This window comes from Telopea speciosissima, chromosome 10 (assembly GCF_018873765.1).
Source record: "Telopea speciosissima isolate NSW1024214 ecotype Mountain lineage chromosome 10, Tspe_v1, whole genome shotgun sequence".
Classification (NCBI taxonomy): domain Eukaryota; kingdom Viridiplantae; phylum Streptophyta; class Magnoliopsida; order Proteales; family Proteaceae; genus Telopea; species Telopea speciosissima.
In genome coordinates, this window is record NC_057925.1 from 19704611 (window position 1) to 19731269 (window position 26659).

Sequence of the window (26659 nt, forward strand, 5' to 3'; positions counted from 1 at the left end):
TTATATGTAACCAAACAACCCTCCTTCCACTTATTCTATTGCCATGGTTTTAAGTATCAAGATGGATAAGTGGAATACAATGTAGCAATCCAATACTGATAACAATATTATTTCATAAACTTTCATCCTGGATCAGGATGTATTGGCTAATCCGGATCAGGAATGCCAGTGGCTGATCCGAGTCACATTCCCGAGTTTTAAAATTTTTCCCATTGGCCCTCGTACTATGCACTTGAAAAATATTTAGGAGTGTTGAACTCTGACAAACAAAAATACAAATACCAAGATTTTACACAAAGTTTGAAGATGGCTGTACTCACGAAACAAATCAAGTGCAGCCTACATGATTTCTCGGAAACAATCAAAACAGCATTTCTCTTTGTTCTCACACGAAAATCAATGGGTTGAAAAAATATTGTTGTTTTTTGGTGCCTAACATAGATGGTGTTAACAATATTACTGGCCTATTAGCTCTCTACTAAAGAACTTAGAGAAGAGATCATGTGTACCTACAGATACCAAAACAGAATGGCAAAAGGACTCATAAAATAAAAAGACTGCCCAATCAGATAGTTATCAAGCCTGAAGACCACAATGGAACTCATAGTTGTTTAAGGTATTTTATTTTATTTTATTAATGTGCAAGCTGTGAGCCCTTGAGAGTAAAATGTGGAAATATTTTAGGGAAAATTACATGATTAGTTACTTTTGGGTTTTCATGTACAAAACTGTCCACTCTATGTTTGAGTTAACAAAAATAGACAGAAACAAGTTAAGGTTTATAAATTCGGACAAAATAGTGTCTCTCCCTCCCTCACTTAATTTTTTAGACATTTTTATCCCTGCCATTGCCTTCTCGCCCAGGCATCCTGGGTAATCACAGGAAAGGGAAGGGAGGGGTGGGTTTCGGGTAGCAGAGAATGGCGGTGGCAGGGACAGGGGTGGGGTTGCAGAGAACGGAAGACGCCTAGGCGAGAAGGCAATGGCTGGGGTAAAAATGTCGAACCACATGCAATTGTCGCTAGTTGAAGTGCTAGGAGAAACATCCACAAGAATATTACACTGTACACCCAAAACCTGCGAGTATAATTATTGGCATATGTAGAGTAGAATTTCTCAAATCTGCCACTATAGGGAGAAAGAAAAATATGTACTAAAGCACTGTTACAATATTATATATATATATATCTTTTTTTTTCAATTTGAACCTCAAGAATATAGCAAAACATGAATCATAGGTATTGAGCTGACTGCATCCATACCTGTCAATTGTGCACGAAACTTCCAGTGTTCAAACCAACCACCTGCAAATAGTAGATAGTCGCGTGCCTCATCTACCACATTAGGCTTTTCGGTATAAGCAACATAAATATCTCTACATGGACCTCTATAGTGTCCTCATGCGGCCATATCCTGTTAAGATCTACATGCTTCTCTGTATTTCGATGCTCAAACACCCATTGTATAATCAAGAAGCATGGAGGGAACATTTGTTCGTTTGGGGTCAAATGCGGGTAGAATATCATCTACATAAACTGTTCACCAGTGTTTTCACCTGCATTACTTCTTTTTCAAATTTAAGTTGGCAGAAGTCCATAAAAGAATCAAAAGCTTTCAACAGGTAGAGATGCTCTGGCTAGAATACCTCTTGCGTTTGCTCTTCAATACTGTAGAAGATGAAGGGTTACCATGCCAGTTCCTTCTCCTCTGGTTAATGAACCAGTTAGTAAATTGCTTTAATTGCAAGCCTGTTTCCTGTACCAATCTCGCCTTGTCTTCTTCCTGAAATGAGAACAAGAAACTCGGGCATTTAATAAGTTGATAGCATCACATACGCAATTGAATGATTTGCTAGTAGGATTTAACCAGACTTACTGTTGGGTATGGCCACTTTGAATGTGACTGCCACCAGGCTTTTAAGAGTGAGGTGGTGTCTCCTGGGAGTTTTCCTGCTCTTCTCTTCGTCAGAATTTCCTCTCTTATGTCCACAATCTTCTCCTTGTAACCCTGAAAGATCCAGGGAACTGATTAGAAACCACTTTTTCTTTTTCTTTTTTAATGGGGAAGGGGAGGTAAAAAATGGTTGGAAACCTTAGATATGCAAAAAAAAAAAAAAAAAGGCCAAGTATTTGATCTTCACCTGTTTCAGCTCATGCTTCAGCTCTTGCCTCACACGCTCCATCAAGATCTTTCACTCTCAGTAGGGATAAGAGGACCAAATCCCGTCTGGCCCCTCCAAGCTTCCATCAAACAAGTTTCTATCACTATCTGCCTGGTCATCATCATCATCATCTGACATTGTTGCACCTGTACCTTCACCTGGGGAGACACCTGTTCATGCAGCATGATAGGTCAAATATATAACAGTTATACAAGATTATCATCATCAAAACAATTTGATGCAAAGAAACACTATCACTACCCTAGGGGTTATCCCAATAAATTACATAAATAAAAAATGAGGGCATTCAGAAAATTAATAACCAATTGCATCCTTAGCAATCACGGATTGAATCAATGCACAGGCACATAATGCTGATGTAAGGTGATCATAGAATATAAGAGGGAACAGCGAAGGTAATCAGAAGATAAGATACATTTTCGCACAGATGACCAGAGACGAAAAATAATATGAAACTACTTAGGAGCTGTACTGGAGCAGCAAAGCCTGGAGAGAGAGAGAGAAAGGGAGGTGAGGAACTCGTGTTGGAGAAGGAGAGTACGTGCCCTGCCACCACATTTCTACTAATTCTTTTGTTCTCTATCCATTTTGTTATTTGCTCATATACTCCTCTCTCCTAGATCATGATTGTCTGTTACTCAATGCCTCCACCAAAATCAAGGTTGTAATGATCATCTATGTGACCACATTAAACTTTAGGATTTGGGTTAGGAGTTATGGACTATGGAGGGGGAGTTGATAACAATATTCTTGAATCTTTACACAAAGAACTCAAAAACTCAAAAGCTGTGTGGATCTCAAAGGAGATTGCTTAATTTCAGGTGAGGATGTCTGGCCTGTAGCTGCACTCACATCTGAGTCATTTAATTAAGAATTTTTCCAGTTTTTTCACCCACTGGGTTAAACCCAATGCCAGACGTTTCATTTAATGACATTACCAGGCTTACAGCCCAATAGGAATGTACTATATTTGCTGAAAAGGTCTGAGCATTACTGTAGTCAAGAACTTTGAAATTTGGCTACTTATGGAAAACAACATAACCAAAATAAATAGCAAAACTGATGGAAATCCAAGACAGTAAAGCCCAAAAACAAGGCTGGACCCATTTGAGAAACAATATGAATGCAAGGCCATAAAATGAAGCTAGTTGAATTTGAAGGATCTCATTCAAAAATGCTTTAAAGGTGGAATTTGACAGCAAATGTTTAATATTGGAAAGGTGGAATTTGACAGCACAATGCTTATCATCCTTTACCTCTAAAACCATTCTTGCTTTTCCTCAAAAAGAGATTTTAGAATTGTTTATGAGTTGGAAAGAAATGGTTTGGCTACATGAGACAAAGAGAAGTAATACCCTATCCCCCAATCCTGCCAAAAAGATAAAAAAGAAGAAGAAATATTCCTATCTAACATATACTAATATATCCATGATAGAAATCCTAATCTGATGGTGTTGAGAACCATGCTAAAGATGGTTGCATGACTCGCCTAAAATGTTCCTAAGACCAAAAGAAACTCAACTAAAATTACCATGGCGGGTGGGAGACACTATAATTGCAGAGAGGGGGAAGAGTGAAGGAGTAGAAATCAGAATGGGCAAGCTAGAAGTGCATGTGGGGAAGGCTGAAAAGCAATCAACTCAAACACTACATGTGGCAGTAAAGATGCTTCAGCCAGGAAAGAAAGTGTGACTCAACGGTAGCACTTGAAATCTAGTCGAAATAAAAATCAATAAATAAATCGAACATATCATGTGACCAACTATGTTACTTTTCTTTGATATCTTCCGAGAAGGCATTGAGTAATGGAGGAGAAAAGCCCTAGCAAGAGGGGGGGGAGAAACAGTGAAATTAAAGAGGGAGTAAGAGAGACATGGATAAGTGAATGAAAGAGAGTGTAGCTAAGGTCAACTTTGAAGTCCCTACATCCATCAACAACCCATGTCAAATTGGTGATAGGATCATGTTCTCATGTCAAAAAAAAGTCAAAGAAATAGCAATGGGATTGAGATCATACTTATCATTCACAGAATAGAGAAATAATAATGGGATTGGGACCATGCTTGTCATTCACAGAACAAACAGATAATAAAGGGATTGAGATCATGATTGTCATCCACAGAACAAAGAAAACAGAGAAATAACAAGAAGTCTGGAGTTTCTTACCTGAAAGAGAAGCCGGTCTGTTGTATTTGCGAATAGAGCAGCTTCAAGAGATGATTGTGGGAGCACCGATGCGATGACCGGATCGAAGTCACCAACAAAATAGGTGGGATTTATTACAGGCCAGGGATAAAATTACAAATCAAAAACCAAAAAAGATGTAGGGAAATCACTAAATCATTAGTACTAAAGACATCTAATGGTAGAATCGACCTCAGATCCACCCTCTTACAGACCTGCGGCCATTTTTCTGACATTCTACAATCCAAAAAATCCCCCCCTCCCTAAAAAAAATTTGTTTGAATTCTTGTGCAACTGCACTAAACCAACAGAAAAGGTCCGAGAAGATTACCAAACCCTTGATTTGCACTACTCTGAGAGGCAAAGCGACCTCCTCTGAAGCCGTAACCTGAAGGACGATTAGCAATGTCGACAAAGAGTTCAAATTCGAAATTGCAACGATTGGATTTGGAGAGGCTGCAAACTTCAAGTTTCGATGAGGATTGAGGATGATGAGAGAAAAGAGAGAAAAGAGAGAAAAGAGAGAAGAGAGAGGTTCGTTTTGTTTGAGCCGTGAGAGGACTGGAATTGGGAGATTGGAGAGGGAGAGGGAAATAGAAGGTCACACTATTACATAGTTTTGATTTTGATTAGAGAGTTTTTTTTGTTTTTTTTGGTAAGAATGGGATTCGACAGATTTACTGTCATAAAAAACGGTTTTAAGAATTAAGAAAAAATAAAATAAAAAAAAACTTAGGGTACCAATTTTAGGAAAGAATATAATAACAAAAGACGGGAGAAAGAATGAGAAGAAGATGGAATTATAGATAAGAATGAAGGGTAGAATAGGTAATTGAAAGATTTGCCACAACATGCTTTTGTATAATAATAATATGATATATATATATTTTTATTGATATATGCACTGTCCTATGTCACATGGTAAGGTGAATCACATATCCATTTAAACAAAAAAAAAAAGTCAAAAACATGTCATAAATGGTAACATGAATCGCAAGACCCAAATCCATTAAAAAAAGGTGTTTTGACAAATGCCCCTCCTAAAAATGCCCATTTGTCTAAATGCCCCCTAAAACTTTTCTAATTGTAAATTTCCCCCTACTTTCAAAACATTGGAGCACTTTGGTTCTTGCCGTTAGTCTTGAACGTTATGTGCAAAGTAACGGATTGATATTTTTGACCAGTCTTAGACCATTCTACCCTTGAAAGGGTAAAATGACCAAACTACCCCTCACTTACCTCATATGACCGTTAGAGATGTTCTTCTCCTTTTTTAGAACACCTATGCTAACGAAACCCTAGGTTTCTCTTCTCCCTTCTCAACCACCATGTTTGCCGTGAGAGGAGCTACGCCACTATATTCGCCGTGAGAGGAGCTACAATAGAGAAGAGTTGCGACTGAGAGGAGTTGAGATTGAGAGGAGCAGACTACGCCACCATGTTCGCCGTGAGAGGAGCTACGATAGAGAGGAGCTACGACTGAGAGGAGCTGAGATTGAGAGGAGCAGACTACGCCACCATGTTCACCGTGAGAGGAGCTGCGATAAAGAGGAGCTACGATTGAGAGGAACTAAGATTGAGAGGAGCTACTTGATTTAAAGGGTACAGTTCCCAATTAATCCTGCTTACAAATTATCAGTTGTGGCTGAAAGGTGTTTTTTCTGGTCTCCTCTGCTTCTCATGCCTCTCTCATCATCAGTTGTATCCTATTCTCATAGTAATTTGGTGCAAGGGCCAATTATGTGTAGGGCTAATAAAATTGGTAGGCTAAGTCTTATCCACCATCATGTGGACTTCCTTCTTTAGTGTGTCAGAATCCCCCTTTTTAGGGTATCTACACTCAAATGCATAGTGACCCCACTTACCACAGTTGTGACACTTGCCATTCTTTTTTAAAGTAGTCTTTTTGGCCTTCAACGGTTTTTGTTCACTTTTAGGTGGCTTGGATTTCTTAGGAAATGTCTTGGGATGTGTAACCATGTTAGCAGCTGACTGTTGCTGTTTAACCATCTCCAAGTTATTCCTAGCCCTATTCTCATCTTCGATTCGAATGAATCGCTTGATACCATCCGGCCCCACTTGCACTTTCTTTCTATACATCTCAGTTTTAAAAGAATGCCAAATCGAAGTAATTTAAAATTAATAGCACCAACTAGGAATGCATCACAAACAGGTATTTTTTTCTAGGTTTAATTTAGACCGTAAATTCTCAAGATCAATTACTTGAGGGAGGATTGCCTTGTCTTCCTAAAATTTAAAGTCCATAAACTTATCCACCAAGTGAGTTTTGGATAGTTTCTCTACCTTCTTATATTGAGCATCTAAATTATCCGAGATTTCTTTTGTAGTTTCAAATTTACTGTAGGTCTCTGCAAATCTACGTGACAAGCAATTCAACAAATAATCTTTATAGAAGTTTTCATCACTAACCCATTGAGATTCCTCAATATCAATACAGTAGTTGAAAGTACTCGTTATGGTATAGAAAACATTCAGATATTTTAAACCAAACTGAGTCTTCCATTTCCATGCACTGAACTCAGATCCACTAAAAATTTCCAATTTGATAATCTCAAACGGAACAGCATGTTTTTCCATCTCAACGATTGCTATATATTTGTTTATTTATAAAAATTTAAAGCAGAGCAATCCACCTGGTAAGAGGAGAGGCAGAGGATACGACGGATCAGACCCAGCCGACGAGGATCCGATGGTATTCGACACTGGCGCTGGTCGCTGGCTAGTGATCGAAGCCAAAAAACTTTTACAATCAAATCAAATCAAAAGGTTTTCCTTTTGTCTTTTTTTTTTAATCAACCAAAGACAAGATTTGATCAAAGCTTTGACTAAGAAAAAAAAAGAGGCTTTCTACCAAAACCGAAACCATCAAACTTCTGCTTTTTTTTTTTTCTTTCTCAATCAATCAAATATAAAAGCTTTGACTAAGAAAAAAAAAAAAAAGCATTCTGCCAAAACTGAAACTTGCAAACTTTCACTTTTTTTTTTTCTCAATCAATCAAATACAAAAGCTTTGACTAACAAAAAAGCTTTCTGCCAAAACCGTGAACGAAAGATCACCAAAGTCTATTACCCAAATCCGATCTCTCAAACAAAATCATGAATGATGAACGCCAAAGCCGATCACCCAAAACTGATCTCTCAAACAGAATCATGAATGATGAATGCCAAAGCTGATCACCCAAAAACTAGAGCAATGATAAAGGTAGCGCACGTTCGAGGAGAGAAAAAATAAAAAATCTATTGCTTTAAGATTGTTAGGGTTTAGGGTTTAAGCACAAGGCTGCTTAAAGTAATACACCCTGCATATCAAGTTTGGAATAAACAGGTTGTTGCCTCCAGGTAGTATTTATAGGAAAGACTAGGGTTTTAGGTTAGATGGTTCTATCTAGTGGGGCCTGTTGTGTCAAAAAATCGTCGAGCGATCTTGCGAGTGCCGTCACCTGCAAGTGGACCAAGGGGTCAACAGAGAGAACCGGTGTGGTTCCGGCCTAGGGCTCTCCGATGCCAAAGTTAGATCTCCTGAGCAAATAGATGAATAATAATTATTCAATATGAGTTTAGATGTCCCCAATGGGGTTGTGTACCTTGCCTTTTATAGTAGTGTATGGCGGTGTGGAGAGTCCCAGTTTGATGGCGATTGTGCCATTGAGTGGATAGAGGCCCTGGATAACGGGGCTCTATCCTGATTGGCCATCTCCCCGCAGGAGGGAGTGTCCTGGTGGTATCAAGATCCTTGTTGGATAGATACCTGCGTGTGGTGATAACGTCATTGGTGCTTGAATCCATCTGGGTGACGTGACTTCTAAGCGGTGGCCTAGAGTCCTGGTGCTGACATGAGTCTGCAATGACACGATCGGGTCATAGACGAGTGGCCCCGGTGTCCATATACATCACGTCCGCATCCACGATGCTGAGCCTGGGTGCAGGCCCACCTGGGTGAGAGGCCGCGCCTGGGTGGGGCCACGCCTGGGTGAGGCCGCGCCTGGATGCAGGCCTCGCCTGGGTGTAGGTTGTGCCTGGGTGAGGCCACGCTTGGGTGCAGGCCGCGCCTGGGTGAGGCCGCGCCTGGGTGCTGGCCGCGCCCGGGTGGGACCCCCGATTCGTTCTCCTTGGTTCTGGAGCGGGTCGCCCTGTGACACATGGCGGCCGTTGATTGGTCCGGTGAATGTTGGATGTATCATTTGGCCCCCACTCTCATGAGATAGGATGTCCAAGAGAGTAGATGCCTTTACATAGTGAGGAGTCCACTGCGAATAAACTTTCTTTGTGGGGCTTGCCTGTAAATCTATTAGTGAGGTAGGAGAGGTTGGGGGTTCAAACCTTTCCTCCTACACTTTTTCTTCTTTTGCTTTTTGTAGATATATGTTCCTCTCCTTCACTTTCTCTTCTTTCACTTCTCCTTTCTCTTTCTTACTTTTTGTCTCCCATTTTGCTCTTCTTTAATTTCCCCTTTGCATTCCACTTTTTATCTTTTGTCCTCTTTTTGGTGGCCACCATGTGCTTGTCTTTGGGTCACCTAGACTAGTATCCATTTTGCTTGATTTTGGGTCCTTGTGTTTGCTTTGTGCTCACTTGGTGCCTTGTTTGCTTGGAGGGCTTGAGTGGTGCTTGGCTTGAGTGCCTTGCCTCTGGTGGTCTCTGTCACTTGATCCTGCCAGTGGTGTGGCCGCGTCGTGTGCCTGCCTCCTCATGCGATTGCCTTCCCCCTGAGGTAAGTTCGACCCCTTCTTCTTTCTTTTTTTTTTTTATTTTTTATGCAGGGCTGCGCCTAGGGTGGCCGCGCCTAGGGTGGCCGCACCTGGGTGGCAGCGCCTGCAGGCGTGGGGCGGCGCTTGGGGTGGCCGCGCCTGCGGGAGTGAGGTCGCTTAGTCGTCGTGCCTGCGTGAGGCCGCGCCTGGGTGGCCGCCACCTGCGGGTGTGAGGCTGCGCCTATGGTGGCCGCGGCGTGGGTGTGATGGACCCTCATGTTTCTTCACTTTTCTTCTTCTTGTCTGTGATGGATCTGCTGTTTATACTTTGCAGGTGGCCTTCATTTCATTTTTCTTGCTAGCTTCTCGTCTGGGAGATCGCTTTCTCGAGTAAGTAGTCCATTCCTCTCTTGTCGTTCATGTCATTTCCGGGTGACTTTGGCCCTGCTTCAGTCGGGGTTGGATCTCCAGAGGAGCGTTCCCCAGGATTGCCTTCTTCTATGGGTACTCCATCCTCTATACCCTCCCCCAGTGCTATTGATGGAGGTGTGGGACCTTCTAGTGTCTCTGGTCCCAGTAGGGATCGTAGGCCCTCTGGGGCGGCATCCTCAGTCGTCGGTCCTGCTGATAGGTTGGGCCATGTTGCTAGCATCTTGTCACCTTCTGACTTGGTCTCCCTCCGTGAGGAGTTCCATATTCCCGCTGAGGTCATGTTGCGCACTCCTGGACCTGGCTAGTATGCCTTCTCTCACCGTGCAGATGAGATCTGTCTCTACCGTTCCTTTTTTCTCCAGGGCCTTCGCCTTCCTATCCCTCGCTTTGTCGAGTTGGTGTTAGAGCATTGGCACCTCACCCCTGGGCAGGTGTTGCCCAATTCTTGGAGGGTGATCTTGGGTTTCTATGTCTTTTTCGCCCGCCTGGGGAGTGCCACTACTGTTCCCCTGTTCTCCCACTTTTATCTGTTGAAGAAACAGAATCATGGATGTTATCACTTTGCTCACCGCGTGCTCAAGGGGCCCTATGCCTCTGTGGAGCTTCTCACGAGGATCACTAGCAATGTGAAGTATTAGAGGGATCGCTTCTTTTTTGCCATGGTCCCCCGATGCCCACTACGGACTGTTAGGGAAGTCATTGACCTCAAGAGAGTCAATCAGGGGCTTGAGCTGAGTGATTTTGAGGGTGACTCCCTCAAGCTGTGCCTGGGTCACGATCCATTCCACGTCTAGGAGTTAGACTCGGAGGCCTTCCTGTCCCTCTGGAAGCTGAGTCCTGGTAAGAGCACTGTCTTTTGTACTTGATTGGCATGTTTGTATTTGAATATATATGTCATCTGACCGGTTGGGCGGTCTATGCAGTGGATATGCGTCTGGACTTCAGTTTGCTCCGTGGCAATCTGTTGAGGAAGGCCACTTCTCAGGGTGGTCCATCTGCTGGAGTGATCGATGTTGGTGGTCCTTCTGCGCCTGTGGCTATTGGAGCAAAGCGGAAGGGTGGTCCAGGACATGCCCATGTGATGAGCTCTGTTGTACGTGTCCTCCTTCCCCGTACTTCTCCTGATGATGATGGCGTTTCGGGCTCTGTGCCTCTGCCTCCATCTGTCGCCCCTTTCGGGTCTTCTGCATTGCCCCTCTCCAAGGGGAAAGGCATGAGTTCCTCTGGTGGTACTACCACTGATCTTCCCGTGATGGATGAGTCCCTGGTGATCACCTTGGGCGTGCCGGAGGGCTCAACCTTGGCTGGAGCCGGTGTGTCGCGGGAGTGGGTGGACAGGGGTAGGGTCCCTACCGCTAGGGTGGCCTTGCAAAGGCTTAGCAATGCGTGTCTGGCCCAGACTCTCTACCATGATATGGCTTCAGTGAGTTATCCCTTTTTTGTCTCGTCATGTTCGCTGCTCCACTTATGCTTAGAGTGTTTTATCGCTTGCCATGTTGATTGTAGGTCCATCACCGTGTTGTTGAGGCGGTGCTTCGATTGGAGAGTCACGCTTCTCACGAGGTGCAGATACAGCGTACCCTGCATGATGTGGAGAGGGAGCTCCAGGGATAGATCGATGCCCGTGAGAGGGCCGAGGTTGACGCGCAGAGGGCATCGGGGGAGCTCGCGGTGGCGTTCGAAAGGCTCCTGGAGGTGTTTGAGGAGCTTCGTGTGACCTCTGCTGGTGCTACCGAGAGCTCGGCTAGGGTTCTTGCCTTAGAGGAGGAGCTTCATTCGTTGAGGGGGAGTCATGAGGCGGAGCTGGCATCTATAGGTGAATGAGCTGTGGCTGAGTTCCAGGCATCCTCAGCGTTCTCGATGCTGTATCAGGCGCAGCTTCAGCCTACCTATGAGGGAGGGGTCCGAGACTTAGCCGCTTGTGTCCTGGAGGTGACCCCCGATTATGACTTCTCTGTCTTGGGGTTCTCTGAGTTTACTGCGGTGCTTCCTGGTGTAGCGGTGGTGGAGAGCATTCCAATGTCAGAGGTGGAGGCTGCCCTACCTGAGGGGGGTGCTGCTACGCGTCTTCTTGAGGTGGACATGATGTCTCTTGCTGGGTCAGAGGTGACCCACCCCTCTGTGGTCCCTTGACCCTACGGTCGTACCGATCTTGTAGACGTCTTGACCTTTTTTCTTTTTGAACTTGAGTTGTAACTATTATGACTTCTCTATGTGATCGTTGTTGCTTTTCTTTGATTGCATTGTCTCTTGGTGGTTGTTTGCGCATTGATGCCCTGTGACCCTTGATAGTCGAGGGATTTTGGTAGTGGCATTGCGCCTTGGTGGTCATCGAAGCTTGGTGGCTTAGCACCTTAAGCATAGAGCCTCAGTGGTGGCATGACGCCTTAGGCATAAAGCCTCGGTGGTGGCATAATGCCTTAAGCATAGAGCCTCAGTGGTGGCATAACGCCTTAGGCATAAACCCTCGATGGTGGCATGACGCCTTAGGCATGAAGCCTCAGTGATGGTATGACGCCTTAGGCATGGAGCCTCGGTGGTGGCATGACGCCTTAGGCATGAAGCCTCAGTGGTGATATGACACCTTAGGCATGAAGCCTCAGTGGTAGCATGACGCCTTAGGCATGGAGCCTCAGTGGTGGCATGACGCCTTAGGCATGAAGCCTCGGTGGTGGCATGACGCCTTAGGCATGAAGCCTCAGTGGTGGCATGACGCCTTAGGCATGAAGCCTCAGTGGTGGCATGTTGCCTTAGGCATAAACCCTCGATGGTGGCATGACGCCTTAGGCATGAAGCCTCAGTGATGGTATGACGCCTTAGGCATGGAGCCTCGGTGGTGGCATGACGCCTTAGGCATGAAGCCTCAGTGATGGTATGATGCCTTAGGCATGGAGCCTCGGTGGTGGCATGACGCCTTAGGCATGAAGCCTCAGTGGTGGTATGACACCTTAGGCATGAAGCCTCAGTGGTAGCATGACGCCTTAGGCATGGAGCCTTGGTGGTGGCATGACGCCTTAGGCATGAAGCCTCAGTGGTGGCATGAAGCCTCAGTGGTGGCATGTTGCCTTAGGCATAAAGCCTCGATGGTGGCATGACGCCTTAGGCATGAAGCCTCAGTGGTGGCATGACGCCTTAGGCATAAAGCCTCAGTGGTGGTATGTTGCCTTAGGCATAAAGCCTCAGTGGTGGCATGTTGCCTTAGGCATAAAGCCTCCATGGTGGTGTAACACCTTGGTGTAGTGGTAGTGATTCGATTGAGTGGTAGAAGAAGACAAGTATTCCTGAAACACCTCTTTATTTTGAATGAAAATTTTTAAATTGCCCTTGAAACAGTGATGTCGTCTCATCGCATCTGCTGCTGTTGCTACTCATGTTGTTACCACTACCACTCTTGCTACTACTTGACAAAGCTACTATCGATGGAGCTGTTTGCTTCTACTGGTAATACTTCTTCAGGTGTTCTGAGTTCCATGTACGGTCTACCTTCTTGCCCCCTGGAGTCTTCAAGCGGTAGGTCCCTGGACGTATCTGCTTGGAGACTATGTAAGGTCCTTCCCAGTTGGCTGACAGCTTCCCTGCCTTCTGTGGCTGTGATGCACTTGCCCTCCGTAGGACTAGATCTCCCTAGTGGAATAGCCTTTCCTTGACCCTAGCATTATAGTATCTGGCCGTACGTTGTTGGTAGGCGACGTTCCTTAGTAGTGCTCTCTCACGGACCTCATCTATAAAGTCTAGGTTCGCCCGTAGTTCGTTGATATAGGTACGTTCGTTGAAGTGCAGAACCCTATGGGACATGGCGCAAACCTCTACTAGCATCAATGCTTCAGTGCCATATGCTAGGCGGAATGGGCTCTCTCTTGTGGGTGTTCGTACTGTAGTTCGGTACGCCCACAGGACCCTTGGTAGCTCTTCGACCCATTTTCCTTTGGCTCCCTCTAACCTTTTCTTGACTCCTTCCAGTAGTGTTCTGTTGGTGACCTCCACCTGACCATTGGCCTATGGGTATGCTACCGATATAGGCCAATAGTAGATGTTGTAGTTGTGACAGAATGCTTGGAATTTGGGGTTGTTGAATTGTTTGCCATTGTCTGAGACGAGGATCTGTGGTACCCCAAACCTGTAAATGACGTCGTCGCGGACGAACTTCTCCATCTCTGTCTCTGTTATCTTGGCCAAGGGTTTAGCTACGACCCACTTAGTAAAGTAGTCAATCGCGACGACCAGGTACTTTCTATTTCCCGGTGCTGCTGTGAAGTTGCCTAAGATGTCCAGTCCCCACATGGTAAAAGGGATGGGATTGAGGATTGATGTCAGCTTGGTGGCGGGTAGATAGGGTACTGGGGCGAACAACTGACATTGCTCGCACTTCTTGGCATATTGGATGGCCTCCTCTTGCATTCGTCGCCAGTATAGTCCCTGGCAGAGGATTTTGTAGGCTAGGGCTCATCCCCCCATGTGGCTTCCACATATCCCCTCATGGACTTCTGCTAGGGCGTACTCTGCCCCCTTGGGTTCTAGGCACCGGAGTAGTGGTGCTGTTGCCCCTCGCTTGTACAGTACCCCATTTAGGATGGTGTACTTTGTAGCTCTCATCCTGATCTTCCTTGCCTCGGCCTTGTCTTTAGGTAAGACGTCGTTCTGGAGGTAGTTGAGTAGAGGGTCCATCCAGCTAGGTCCCTCCTCGATTTCGTTAACATGTTTTTCCTTATACGTTGGCTCATGCAGGATCTCAACATAGACTGCGCTAGCCAAATTTTGGAGTTTCTCATTGGCTAGCCTGGATAGGGTGTCGGCGGCGACGTTCTCGTCCCTAGGAACTTGAACCATCTAGAACTTCATGAAACCCTCGATCAATGCTTGAGCACATGCTAGGTATGATGCCATCCTATCATCTTTTGCATCGTACTCTCCATTCACCTGATTCACCATAAGCTGGGAGTTGCTCTGGGTGGATAGGTGTGTGACTTGGATGCATAGGCTACCTTCTCGATCCTAGTGTACCTGGTCTCTGCATCGACCAGAACATGGCTGACGTAGTAGATAGGCCTCTGGACTTTGTCTTCTTCCTTCAGCAGTACTGCGCTGACCTCCACAGGGGTGGCGGCCAGGTAGAGCTGCAACTCTTCGTTAGGTTCTGGTCGCCCAAGCAGTGGTGGGTTCTCTAGGTACTCCTTCAATTCTTTGAAAGCCTTCTGGCACTCTTCCGTCCATGTGAAATCTTTAGGGCTTCGAAGGTTCTTCAATGTTTTGAAGAATGGTAAGCACTTATCACCTGATTGTGACATGAACCTGGAAAGGGCGGCGACCCTTCCATTCAACCTCTGCACTTTCCTGATCGTCCGAGGAGGTGCCATCTCTTGGATGGCCTTGATCTTGGATGGGTTGGCTTCTATTCCACGTACTGAGACCATGAACCCCAAGAATTTTCCTGACGTTACACCGAAGACGCACTTTACAGGGTTCAGCTTCATCTGGTTCCTCCTCAGTACTGTGAATGCTTCCTCTAAGTCGGTCAGGTGTTGGTTGGCGTGGATGCTTTTCATGAGCATGTCATCCACATATACCTCCATGTTGCACCCGATCTGCTCCTCGAACATCTTGTTGACCATCCTCTGATAGGTGGTCCCTGCATTCTTCAACCCGAGCGACATGACGTTGTAGCAGTAGTTCTCTTTGTCCGTCCGAAATGCGGTGTAGGACTCATTACCCTCATGCATGAGGATCTGGTTGTATCCGGAGTAGGCATCCATGAACCTCAGCATCTCATGGCCGGCGGTGGCGTCGATCAGTAGGTCGATCCTAGACATTGGGTACTCATCTTTTGGGCATGCCTTGTTCAAGTCGGTGTAGTCGACGCACATCCTCCACTTCCCACTTGGCATTGGTACCATGACCACGTTTGCGAGCCAGGTTGGGAACTTCTCCTTTCTGATGAACCCTGATTGGCTTAACTTCTCGACCTCTTCCTTGATTGCTGCTTGTCGGTCGAGGGAGAAGTTACGCCGCTTCTGTTGAATGGGCTTCCTGGTTGGGTCGACATGTAGTCGGTGTTCCGTTATGGAATGTGGTATTCCCGACATGTTGGAGGTCAACCATGCAAAGACATCCATGTTTGCTTGGAGGAGGTGTCCAAGCCCTTCTTTCTGTTCCTTGCTTAGAAGCGAGCCGACCTGAACGACCTTGGAGGGGTCGTCCTGGCTAAGGGGCCATGGGATGAGGTCTTCCACTGGTCTTCCCCTTCTCTCTGTCAGTTCATCTCTCTGGTCACTGACCATGTTCTCTAGGCAGAGTGCCATTCCACGGGTATTACCATTGTTCTTTTTCATGAAGGTGGCATAGCACTCCCTTGCTTTCTTCTGATCTCCTCGGACTTCGCCTACCCCATTCTCGGTGGGGAACTTCATCTTCAGGTGAAGTGGCCATATGACTCCTCTAAGGGCTGTCAGAGATGGTCGCCCTAGGAGGCCGTTGAAGGACACCACAGACTTGACTACCATGAAATTCACCATGATAGTCACTTTTCGAGGGTGTACCCCAAAGGTGACAAGTAGTTCTATGGTACCTCTAATGGAGGCGGTGGCACCTGAGAATCTATGGAGGTAAGTGGGCTCTGGTTTGAGTTGATCGTCCCCGAACCCGAACTGTCGATAAGCGTCCAAGGAGAGTACGTTAATAGGTGCCCCTGTGTCTATCAGTACCCTGTGTACAGATCGGTTGGCTACCTCCACCTGTACTATCAGGGCATCTTCATATGGGAAGTTTAGTCCTTCCAGGTCTTCATCCGAGAAGGCCTGAGCGGTTGTCACGTCTCCCCTTCACATACTTGTTCAAGCTTCCTGCTCTTACAAGTTGTTCTATCTCTCTCTTCAGTTGATAGCACTCCTCTGTGTCGTGCCCATTCTCTTTATGGAAGAGGCAATACTTGTTAGGGTTTCGCTTCTCTGGTCCTGCAAGCATGGGTTGTGGCCAATGGAGTAGGTCACGATCTTGGATCTGCATGAGTATCTGGGACCTGGTGGTGTTTAGTGGTGTGAACTCATGGGTGCTTGCCCTCTCACTTCTCTCTGGGCTACGGCCTATCCTCCCAGATGGGCGGTCGCTCTTCTCTTGTCGACGCTCTGTCCTCGACCTCTTACCCTCTGTGCAATCATCAGGTGCTGACCTCTTGTTGTCCTGTGACTTGGCCTCGATTATTTTTGTTCTAGCTTGTAGTACCTCGGCCATATTTGCAAACTCATTGCACCGCTCTAGGAGCTCTTTCATAGTCCTGGTCTCATTACGTGCCAGGTCCTTGATCAGGTCTAGATCCCTGATGCCTCTTGCTAGGGTTGCATGCTGTGTCTGGTCATCCAAGTCTCGAACCTCCAGGGACTCCTTGGTGAACCTGCTAACGTACTCCCTGAGAGATTCCCCAGGGTTCTGTACCACGTTCAGTAGATTGACGGTGGTCTTCTTCTGCTTGACACTGCTTTGGAAGCGAGTGATGAACTGTTTGCATAGCTCTACGAACGAGCATATAGATCTCGATCGTAGCCTGGAGAACCATGGTGTGGCTGCTCCCTTGAGGGATGTAGGGAATGCCCGACAGGAGACCATGTTCGACCCACCATACAGCGTCATCATGCCATTAAAGCAGTTGATGTGGTCATTAGGGTCAGTGGTACCGCTGTAAAGTTCAAAGGTGGGTAGTCGAAACCTGGAAGGTAGCGTGGTTGACATGATCTCTGCCGAGAATGGGTGTTGTCCAGGTATGGAATGTGTCTCACCTTTGGTCTGCTTCTTCAACCCTTCCATCTTCTCATCCAAGTTGAGGAGTCTTCGATCGAGCTCCTCGTCCCGTGTCTGTCCCTCACACCTGGCCAGACGTTCACTGCGACCCCATTCACGCTCTCTCCTGGATGTCCCCTCCCGCCTTGAGTGTTGGCTGGATGGTGAATGGTCACGCTGTGATGAACCCTGTCGTGAAGGTGAGGGGCTTTCCTCTCTGTAGGTCCGGTTTTGTCGTGGTATGTGACCTTCTTCAAGTCTTCCGTTGAACACAGACCTCCGGACCGATCTCTGGGGGCTAGACACCCTCGCCCTGGGTGTTGGCGTCCTCCCACGTTCTGACCGTGGTGAGAGGTCTCTTGTTCTCCTGGGATGCTGGGAAGGCTCCCCCCACTGCGGAGTGGGGGTTGCCCGCTGCGCAAGTCTCTCTGATCTCACGCCCCTGGGAGATGATCTCCTAGGGTTTAACTCTTGTCGAGGTACGGACTCCACCCTTGCTGATGGCAAAGTCCTTCGACGGTGAGATGTCGCACGCTGTGTTAAGTATTCTCGAAAGAATCATTGTTCATCGAGGATCTGTCGTTGCAGGTCGTTGATCTGACCCACAGTGGCTGGAGCATTGGGGTCAGGTATCACCTCCACCACCACATCCTCTGCCTCGTCATTATTGGGCTCGTCGACCACAAACTGGTCGCTAAGGGGGATCTCTTCCTCCAGAGGGACATGGTCCTGGTCATTGGCTCTGCGGCGAGAGCACTCTGGGGGTGGTGATCCATTCCTTGCTCCGTTGTTGGTGGTGGTAGTTTTCCTTCGTGCCATTGAATGAATATGGAAGCGAGCTAGTAGCTGTAATGGCTAGCGTCCTTCCCACAGACGGCGCCAATCTATTGCGTCAAGAAATCGTTGAGCGGTCCTGCGAGTGCCGTCACTTACAAGTGGACCAAGGGGTCAACAGAGAGAACCGGTGTGGTTCCGGCCTAGGGCTCTCCGATGCCAAAGTTAGATCTCCTGAGCAAATAGATGAATAGTGATTATTCAATATGAGTTTAGATGTCCCCAATGGGGTTGTGTACCTTGCCTTTTATAGTAGTGTATGGCGGTGTAGAGAGTCCTAGTTTGATGGCGATTGTGCAGTTGAGTGGATAGAGGCCCTGGATAACGGGGCTCTATGCTGATTGGTCATCTTCCCGCGGGAGGGAGTGTCCTAGTGGTATCAAGATCCTTGTTGGATAGATACCCGCGTGTGGTGATAACGTCATTGGTGCTTGAATCCGTCTGGGTGACGTGACTTCTAAGCGGTGGCCTAGAGTCCTGGTGGTGACATGAGTCTGCAGTGACACGATTGGGTCATAGACGAGTGGCCCCGGTGTCCGTGTACATCACGTCCTCGTCCACGATGTCGCGCCTGGATGCAGGCCCGCCTGGGTGAGAGGCCGCTCCTGGGTGTAGGCCGCGCCTGGGTGAGGCCACGCCTGGGTGCAGGCCGCGCCTGGGTGAGGCCGCGCCTAGGTGAGGCCGCGCCTGGTGGAGGCCACGCCTGGGTGCTGGCCGCACCCAGGTGGGACCCCCGGTTCGTTCTCCTTGGTTCTGGAGTGGGTCGCCCTGTGACACGTGGCGGCCGCTGATTGGTCCGATGAATCTTGGATGTATCAGGGCCCATCACAGTCTGATTCCTTATTCAAGTAGACTTATATTAGAACATATATTAGAGTTATAGAATATACCCAACAAATATTTGTTGATGGATTTTGCTTCTTAGGGTGAAAAAAAAATTCTAAGTCTGATGGGTATGTTGTTCATGATTTGCTGCAAGATTAAATATGTGTGTGTGTTTGCGAGAGGGGAGAAAGTAAATTGCCATTGCCATTGTTGTTGTCATTGTCATTACCCTTGTTGTTGCCATTGCCCTTGCTGTTACCTTTGCCATCACTTTGACCATTGCTGTTGTCATTACCCTTTCTGTTACCTTTGCGATTGCTGTCAGCAAAGGTGGTTTCCACTGGGATCAACAAAAGAAGGAAACACACCACTAGAAATGACTCTCTCCTGCCCATCTTTCCTCTTCTTTTCCTCCCCTTTGTTGAGAAAGAATTAATGAACCATAAGAGCAGAGATAAGATGGGAAAGGTTTAGGGTGGTGAAGGTAGGAAAGATGAAAGGGGTCTTTATAGAATAGTACTAAAGGGGGGCTAATTAAGAAACATGGATTTCTTCTAGTTTGGGTTGAGTAATAGACTAATTTGGAGTAGACTTTCTCATTCTTTAAGACTTAAACTGATAAACCAATGGCTGTGGTGGGTGGTTTAAGACTTTTTTTAAAGAAAATTAATGGCCATAAGAGTATAAGATATTATCTGGGTAAAGTTGCATTCTTTGGTTGTTAGTTAGCTCTCCATGATCCCAGCGCTATTCAACCTCCCATTTGAACTATACACCAGTGAACCGGCCCCATCATGGGTATCTCATCTATATATCATGTTTTACCTTTGTACTTTCTAATGACAAAACCACCTAGAATTTAACTAGGTGTTTAAAAAATTAGGTAGGGTCAATGTGTTTTTCAAGATTGAGCTGTTGGATCCTTTTGAAAACCCAAAACAGAGTTATCTTCAAACATTAGCAAGTATCATATTCTTCTCCCTAGCTTCTTTTTTGCTGCAATTTTTATGACATTTATGCTGATTACTTGTAACACCATTTGTGCAAAAAGATACCTCCTCTAACTATTTTGGTCCCTTCTCCTAAATAAACAAAGAGAAAAACTCAGATTGCTAGTAGATCAAATGACTTGAGGAGATAAGAACCATATTAGATTTATTTACGATTTTTTACAATTACCATCCCAAAATCTTTCGTATTTATTATTATCCTCTCAAAAAAAACTTTGAAACAACTGTTACCCTCCCCTGTTGCATACTAATAACCAACTGGCCCCCACCGTTACAGACCCATAACGGAGGGGGTTAATTGTGAGAGTGTACCGTTGTCACGGATTTTTTAGGACCAAAATACCCTTATGTCAAAACGAAATAAACTTCAAAGGTTTATTTTCTTCACTTCCTCTTCACTTTACCTGCACTTCATCGTCTTCACTTCCTCTTCACTTCACTTGTTGCAGCAAACCAGAGGAAGAACTTCGTCGGCGGCGCTAGAGCACCCATCCCCGAACTTCGTCGGCAGCGCTACAGCACCCATCCCCTCTTCTCATTCGACTCTCTATTCGTCGACGGCGCTAGAGCATCCATCACCAAACCGGAGAGCTTCTATTTGTCTTACTCAAATTCACTGGAGGTGTGTTTCTCCACATTAATACAAGCCCACTTGAAGAAACCTCTTTATCAAAACCCATTCTTAAAATCCGATGGAAGCAGCCTCATAACCGACTCTGTAGAAACAACAAATTGATTAACCCAAAAAAATAAAACAACAACAAATAGAAAGAAGCCATACATATATTATGCCAACGGAGACAATTGAAGCAAGCAAGTCAAATGCTAGATATTTTAGATCATTTTTTAATCAGCTCCAATGTATTCTTCTCTTCTACAACTATGCCTTCAACAACGAGCACTCTAGGAGGGCAGAAGGGTCCATAACCACATTAAGAGTTCCGTTTTTGAACCTGGTGTTTATCTGTAATCGCCTCCTTGAAAAGTAATAGAAGTGTGACAGCCTGGTCTATGCCCAGAAATTGTTTGATGAAATGACTGACAGGGATTTGTGTTCTCGGAACATCATGATTGCGGGTTATGCAAAGATAGGTCAGCTTAATAAAAAACACCAACTGTTCGAAGAAATGCCTGATAGGGATAATTGCTCTTGGAGTTCAATGATTTCTGGGTATTCTCGCAATGACCAGGCCAGGGAAGCTTTGGAGCTGTATGGACCGAGATGTTGTTTCATGGACTACGATGATAGGAAGATACGTTCAAAGTGGGAGGAACATAGAGGGGTTTGAGTTATTCGCTGACCTTTCGAGATCACGGGTCAGACCTAATGAATTTACATTTGCTGGGATTTTGACTGCTTGCTCAACTCATGCTGCAGAGGATGTTGGGAAACAGGTCCATGGGCACATGACTCGGATTGGGTTTGAACCGGTCTGATTTGCTGCTAGTGCTCTTGTCCATCTGTATTCGAAGTGTGTAAACATTGAGAGTGCTTGGTCATTCTGGCCGATTTGAGGAAGCTGAAGAGATTATTGATAATATGCCAATGAAGCCTGATAAGTTCTTATGGGCATCATTACTTGGTGGTTGTAGAATTCATGCAAACCTTAGACTGGCAAAACGAGCTGCAGAGGGGATGGGTGCTATAGCGCCGCCGATGAAGTTCGGGGATGGGTGCTCTAGCGTCATCGACGAAGTTCTTCCTCCAGTTTGCTGCAACAGGTGAAGTGAAGAAAATAAACCTTTGAAGTTTATTTCGTTTTGACATAAGGGTATTTTGGTCCTAAAAAATCCGTGACAACAGCATACTCTCACGACTAACCCCCTCCGTTACGGGTCTATAACGGTGGGGGCCAGTTGGTTATTAGTATGCAACAGGGGAGGGTAACAGTTGTTTCAAAGTTTTTTTGGGGGGGGGGATAATAGTAAAAATGAAAGATTTTGGGGTGGTAATTATAAAAAACCCATTTATTTATTTAGAAGAAACATTAGACCTATGACTTTTAGTCAAACAAATAAGCTAGAGAATTGGATTTAACTCACTCCCACATCATAGAAAGTAGAGGTAGTAAACAAAATACAATAGGAAATTTGTCAAAATACAATAGAAGTTTAGGAGTTAGGACTTAGGAGGATGACTTGAATTTCATATCAAGAGATTGCCTTTGGGGGTAGTTGAGTGGTGAATACTGTTTCCTAGCTTGATGTTTGTGTCACCATTTATCAGATATCAGTTATGGCTAAAGGAACATGATTAATTTCTGGTGCATATTTCACTGTTGTCATCAATTTTGGACTGCATCTTAAAAAAAATGAATGTCAAGGTTTGTGCCAAGGTCTTATGGTTACTTGTAAATTCCAAGCTCTACTTGATGGATCTTTGGCTCAAATTGGTAGAGCACTTGGAACATGAGCACACTACAAGAAATATGATTTTTCGCGACGGTAATAAACCGTCGCCAAAAATAGATATCTATCGCTGAAAATATTCCGTCGGCTAAACTGGCGTCGGGGAAAATCGCGACGGAAAAACTACTACCGTCTAGCAAAATAATTTTTGGCGACGTTTTATATTACCGTCGCTAAAAATACATTTTCACAACGCTTTATGTTTTCGTCGCTAAAAATATATTTATGACGACATTTATGCTTCTGTCGCCATAAGTATATTTTTAGCGACGGAAACATAAAGCGTCATGAAAAATGTATTTTTAGCGACGGTTTTAATCGTCACTAAAAATGTAAATATTAGACGACAGTCTTTTGTATACCGTCAGGGAAAATCTAATTTATATGACGGACAATTAAATAACCATCGGTAAAAATAAATCTTTAGCGACGGTAATATGTTTACTGTCGGCAAAAATATATATTTTTTTATTTTTTTATTTTTTCATTTATATGGTATTCATTGTTTGTAATTCAGAAAAGGAAATTTTCACCTGCAATTTACATCTATATATAATATTCATTCCATAAAAGAAAAACTATACAAAATCCATATAAATATTGCATTAATTCATTGCTTTCCATTAACACAAAAAACTCAAAAGGTTAGGATTCCTTTAAAATTCACTTTCAATCAACTCTCCACCAATGTTGTTAACCAAAACACCAACAAAAAAACCCAGAGAGAAAAAGTTTCTAGCCAAACGAACATCATAATCTAGTACTCCTTCCAATAAAATACTTCATCACCTTTGCTCTCCACATTGCAGATCAGGAACATCATAATCTAATCCTCCTTCCAATTTTCATCCTTTCGAATTTCATAGTTGGAACTTTCTAGCTTCTAACTTCATTGCACCTGAAGGAAACATAGATGAACAAATTACACATAAGTTAAAATCCTTTGAAGGACTAAAAGCAACAAAAATGGATCATCTTGATAAGTCATCATCTTCACACTAAGAAGTGGCAAACCATATCCAACCTGCCAAGTCATCATCTTGACACTTTAATTTCATTGATAATGCCAAACCAAACTAAACTACCATTTTTAATCACTAACACTACATTTAAGTAAATATAGGTTGTATTTCCGACATCAATTCCATAAAGTTCAAACAACATGACCAGAAAAATGAAAAAAAAAAGGAATCATGATATATATTCCAACAGTAAAAAGGAAACAAACACTTCTATACAAGTGTGAAAACCTACTTACCAAGGAAGACTCCAACAGCTGCTGAGATAGCTATTGCATCCCATTCAAATCTAATAATATCTTAATTAACCTGTCTCAAGCTAACTCAATGGGTACTAAGGCTGCTGAGGAGAATATGAAATGTTGAATAAAAACTAAAGTTGGCCTACAAAGATACTGATACTCAATTTCACTTTCTCAAAAGGATTTAGTGCATGGATTTATACCCCAATTGAAAGCTTTCCAACTCACATTCCCCCACTTGGATCCCATAAAAAGAAACTAATGGGGGAGAAGGGGAGCATGGTTGTCTTCTTTTCACTTTCAGATAGTGCCATTGCAAGCTTGCATCCTCCATCCAAGGAGTGGAGATCACAAAAGGGTCATATGTTTAATCATCAAAGAAAAATTCAAAATTTTCATATTAATCTCTTTCTTTCTTCCTCTTTCATGTGATAATCAATTATATAATGCCAAATCCATACACTATTAATGCCAATTGCTTAAAACTGTTAAAGAACTCATTCATGGATTGCAAGAAGGGTGAGGAACCTTCTTAATAAAAGTAGTATATTAGATTTTCTAAGCTGATCAATTCCCTGTTGGGAAGATAAGAGAACAGGTAGGACCCCAAGAAAAGGGAGTGCTACTAAGCCCTATAACTGAGCACACCTCCCCCCCTTTGCTGCCCAATACCTGAGCACACACACCCCTTGCTGCCCAATTTGACCTGAACATACATCCCCCCTTGCTGCCCTACACCTGAGCACACACATCCCCCTTGCTGCCCAATACTTGAGCACATACCCCCTTGCTGCCCTACACTTGAGCACACACCCCCTCCCCCTTCCTGCCCAATACTTGAGCATACAACCCCTTGCTGCCCAATACCTGAGCACACACCTGAACTGCCTTTGTTAGTGTCCTATTCTACTTTTCAAACAGACAAAATCCCCCAAATCTCATCAAGGATGCTCTTGATGGGGGGTTTTAGTAATCCAACTTGGATCTCCTTGTGGAGGGAAGCAGCTCTTCAGTCTATCCCTTCTTTGGGCTTTGAAAAAGAAGTTCATTTTCAGGCAACTTGGTTTAATCCTCAGTTTCATGAGTTTCTAGTTTCTAAATGGTAAGGTCTTGGTAACCAAAATTTGATTGTTCAGCTAAATGGAGTAGTTATGATGTACTTTAAGCAGTGGAATAGAGAAGTGTTTGGAATTTTATTTCCTCTAAAAGAATCTCTCTTTAAGAAATACCAGGAATTGGAACACAAGGAGTCTTTCCCTGATTCTGCAACTAAGCTAACAGAGATTTCCAACAACAGATGCATGTGAACCAAATAGGCAATCACTCAAGAGATGCGCTACAGATCCGAATTTCCCACAAATCTAAAAAACTATGACACACTGCAGTACTAAATCAAATAGCAAATTAATTAGCAATTTGTCCACATAGCAATAATATGGTATTGAAATACTATGAGGATCCTGTAACATCAAAGCAATTGTATATTCCAATGAGGATGGGAATAAACGTAGGCAATGAAGGAGGAGTTTAGGGATTTGAGAACAAGGGCATGTAGGTTTCTTGCGCATGTTCCAAGGGGGTGGTGGTTCGAATCCACCAAGGCCCTTTTTATTCAACTGTTCATAGCATAGTCAGTTATGGCACTAATCTACACAAGAACCCAATTTTAATGGCATTTTTGAAATTTGGCATATTTTTATAATAACTTTGGTTATGTTACTGAGCCGCTATAGCCGCTCAGTAATACCTGTTTTTGATTCACGATGTCGCACTCTTTGCGGCGTCGCAGAAAGATATTTCTTCTTTCCGCAGTGCCATCGAAGCATGGCCCAGGCTTTGCAGCTAAATCTTCCTGACTGAGGGGTATTTTAGGTTTTTTGAACATGTTTTGAGACTTCAGGGTCTCCTTCGAGAGACGTTGCCAATCATCTGTGTCCTGTTGTCATCATTGTCAGGGGGTGGAAAAAATACAACATTTACAACATCCTAAAATGGTTGCTCTGACATTCTGGAAGCATGCTGCCTTCACGTCTTCAACAGCCCTTGACTTCTACATGGAATGGATTATATTTCATGTATTGGGTGTTTGGCCTATCTTTAAATGTACACTATAACATTCAAGCATAAATTTATATATTTCGCTTCTTCTCCACCAAGCACGGAAGTTTAAAAATAACTGTAGGTCGGTGGCTACCTAAGGAAACTCCAATTTGATGAGCCCTCGGACTGGGAGGCATCTATCTCATCTCGATCATAAGGAGAGGTTCACCCTCAAAAATGACAATTGCATAACATATATATATATATTTTTTTTACCAAGGATAAGTTTTGTCGTTTCACATTTGTACTCGAGGTGTGTGCAAAACAATGACAACTCTTGAGAATGAAATAATGATAAATCACTTTCAATCTATTTTGGAAACCCTTCTTTGTTCTTGATTTTTAAATTTTTTTTTTTTGAGAATAGGACAGATGGCATTCAAAAGAAGGTTATATGTTTTAAGGGAATAATAACACTTCTTGCTTGCGTGGCTCCTACGCCCAGATCCAGGAGCACATGAAATTACCACCCAGCCCCTTCAGAAATCAAATATCCCATCCATGTCGATGCCCTTGTGTGCGCTCTCATTGCCACTTATTCAAGGGCTACACAACCAATCAACGATCTCTTGCCCATGTTTTAAATACACCTATAGAGGTGTCATTCAGGCAGCCCCAAGTTTAATACTACAGCCATTCATGTTGATGCCTTGTGCGCGCTCTCATTGCCCCTCGTGCTAATGTAGGGGCTACACGATCAATCAACGATCTCTTGCCCATGTTTTAAATACACCTATAGAGGTGTCATTCAGGCAGCCCCAACTTTAATACTACAACCATTATCATAAGTTAGTTAACACTTGTTCTTCTAGGGTATACTTATGCACCCCTAAAGCAATCCGTTCTGGGGCAGGGTGGTGATTGCTGATCCTAATACAGTTATTTCACTATTGAAGTGAAGTTTGAATTATATTCTACAAGTGGCAAGGAATAACTGAGATGGCTT

The 26659-nt window shown here is 44.4% G+C and overlaps 1 protein-coding gene and 1 pseudogene across 1 annotated transcript; one reads left to right on the forward strand and one right to left on the reverse strand.

The window, feature by feature from the left end:
• Window positions 1–1073: 1073 nt before the first annotated feature.
• Window positions 1074–6964, reverse strand: LOC122643389 (annotated as a pseudogene).
• A 14013-nt stretch (window positions 6965–20977) lies between these two features.
• LOC122643390 (putative pentatricopeptide repeat-containing protein At3g05240) lies at window positions 20978–21669 on the forward strand. The gene is made up of 3 exons (XM_043837013.1): window positions 20978–21226; window positions 21322–21338; window positions 21432–21669. Exons 1-3 carry the CDS (start codon window positions 20978–20980, stop codon window positions 21667–21669), a joined length of 504 nt encoding a protein of 167 aa, XP_043692948.1.
• Window positions 21670–26659: the final 4990 nt, after the last annotated feature.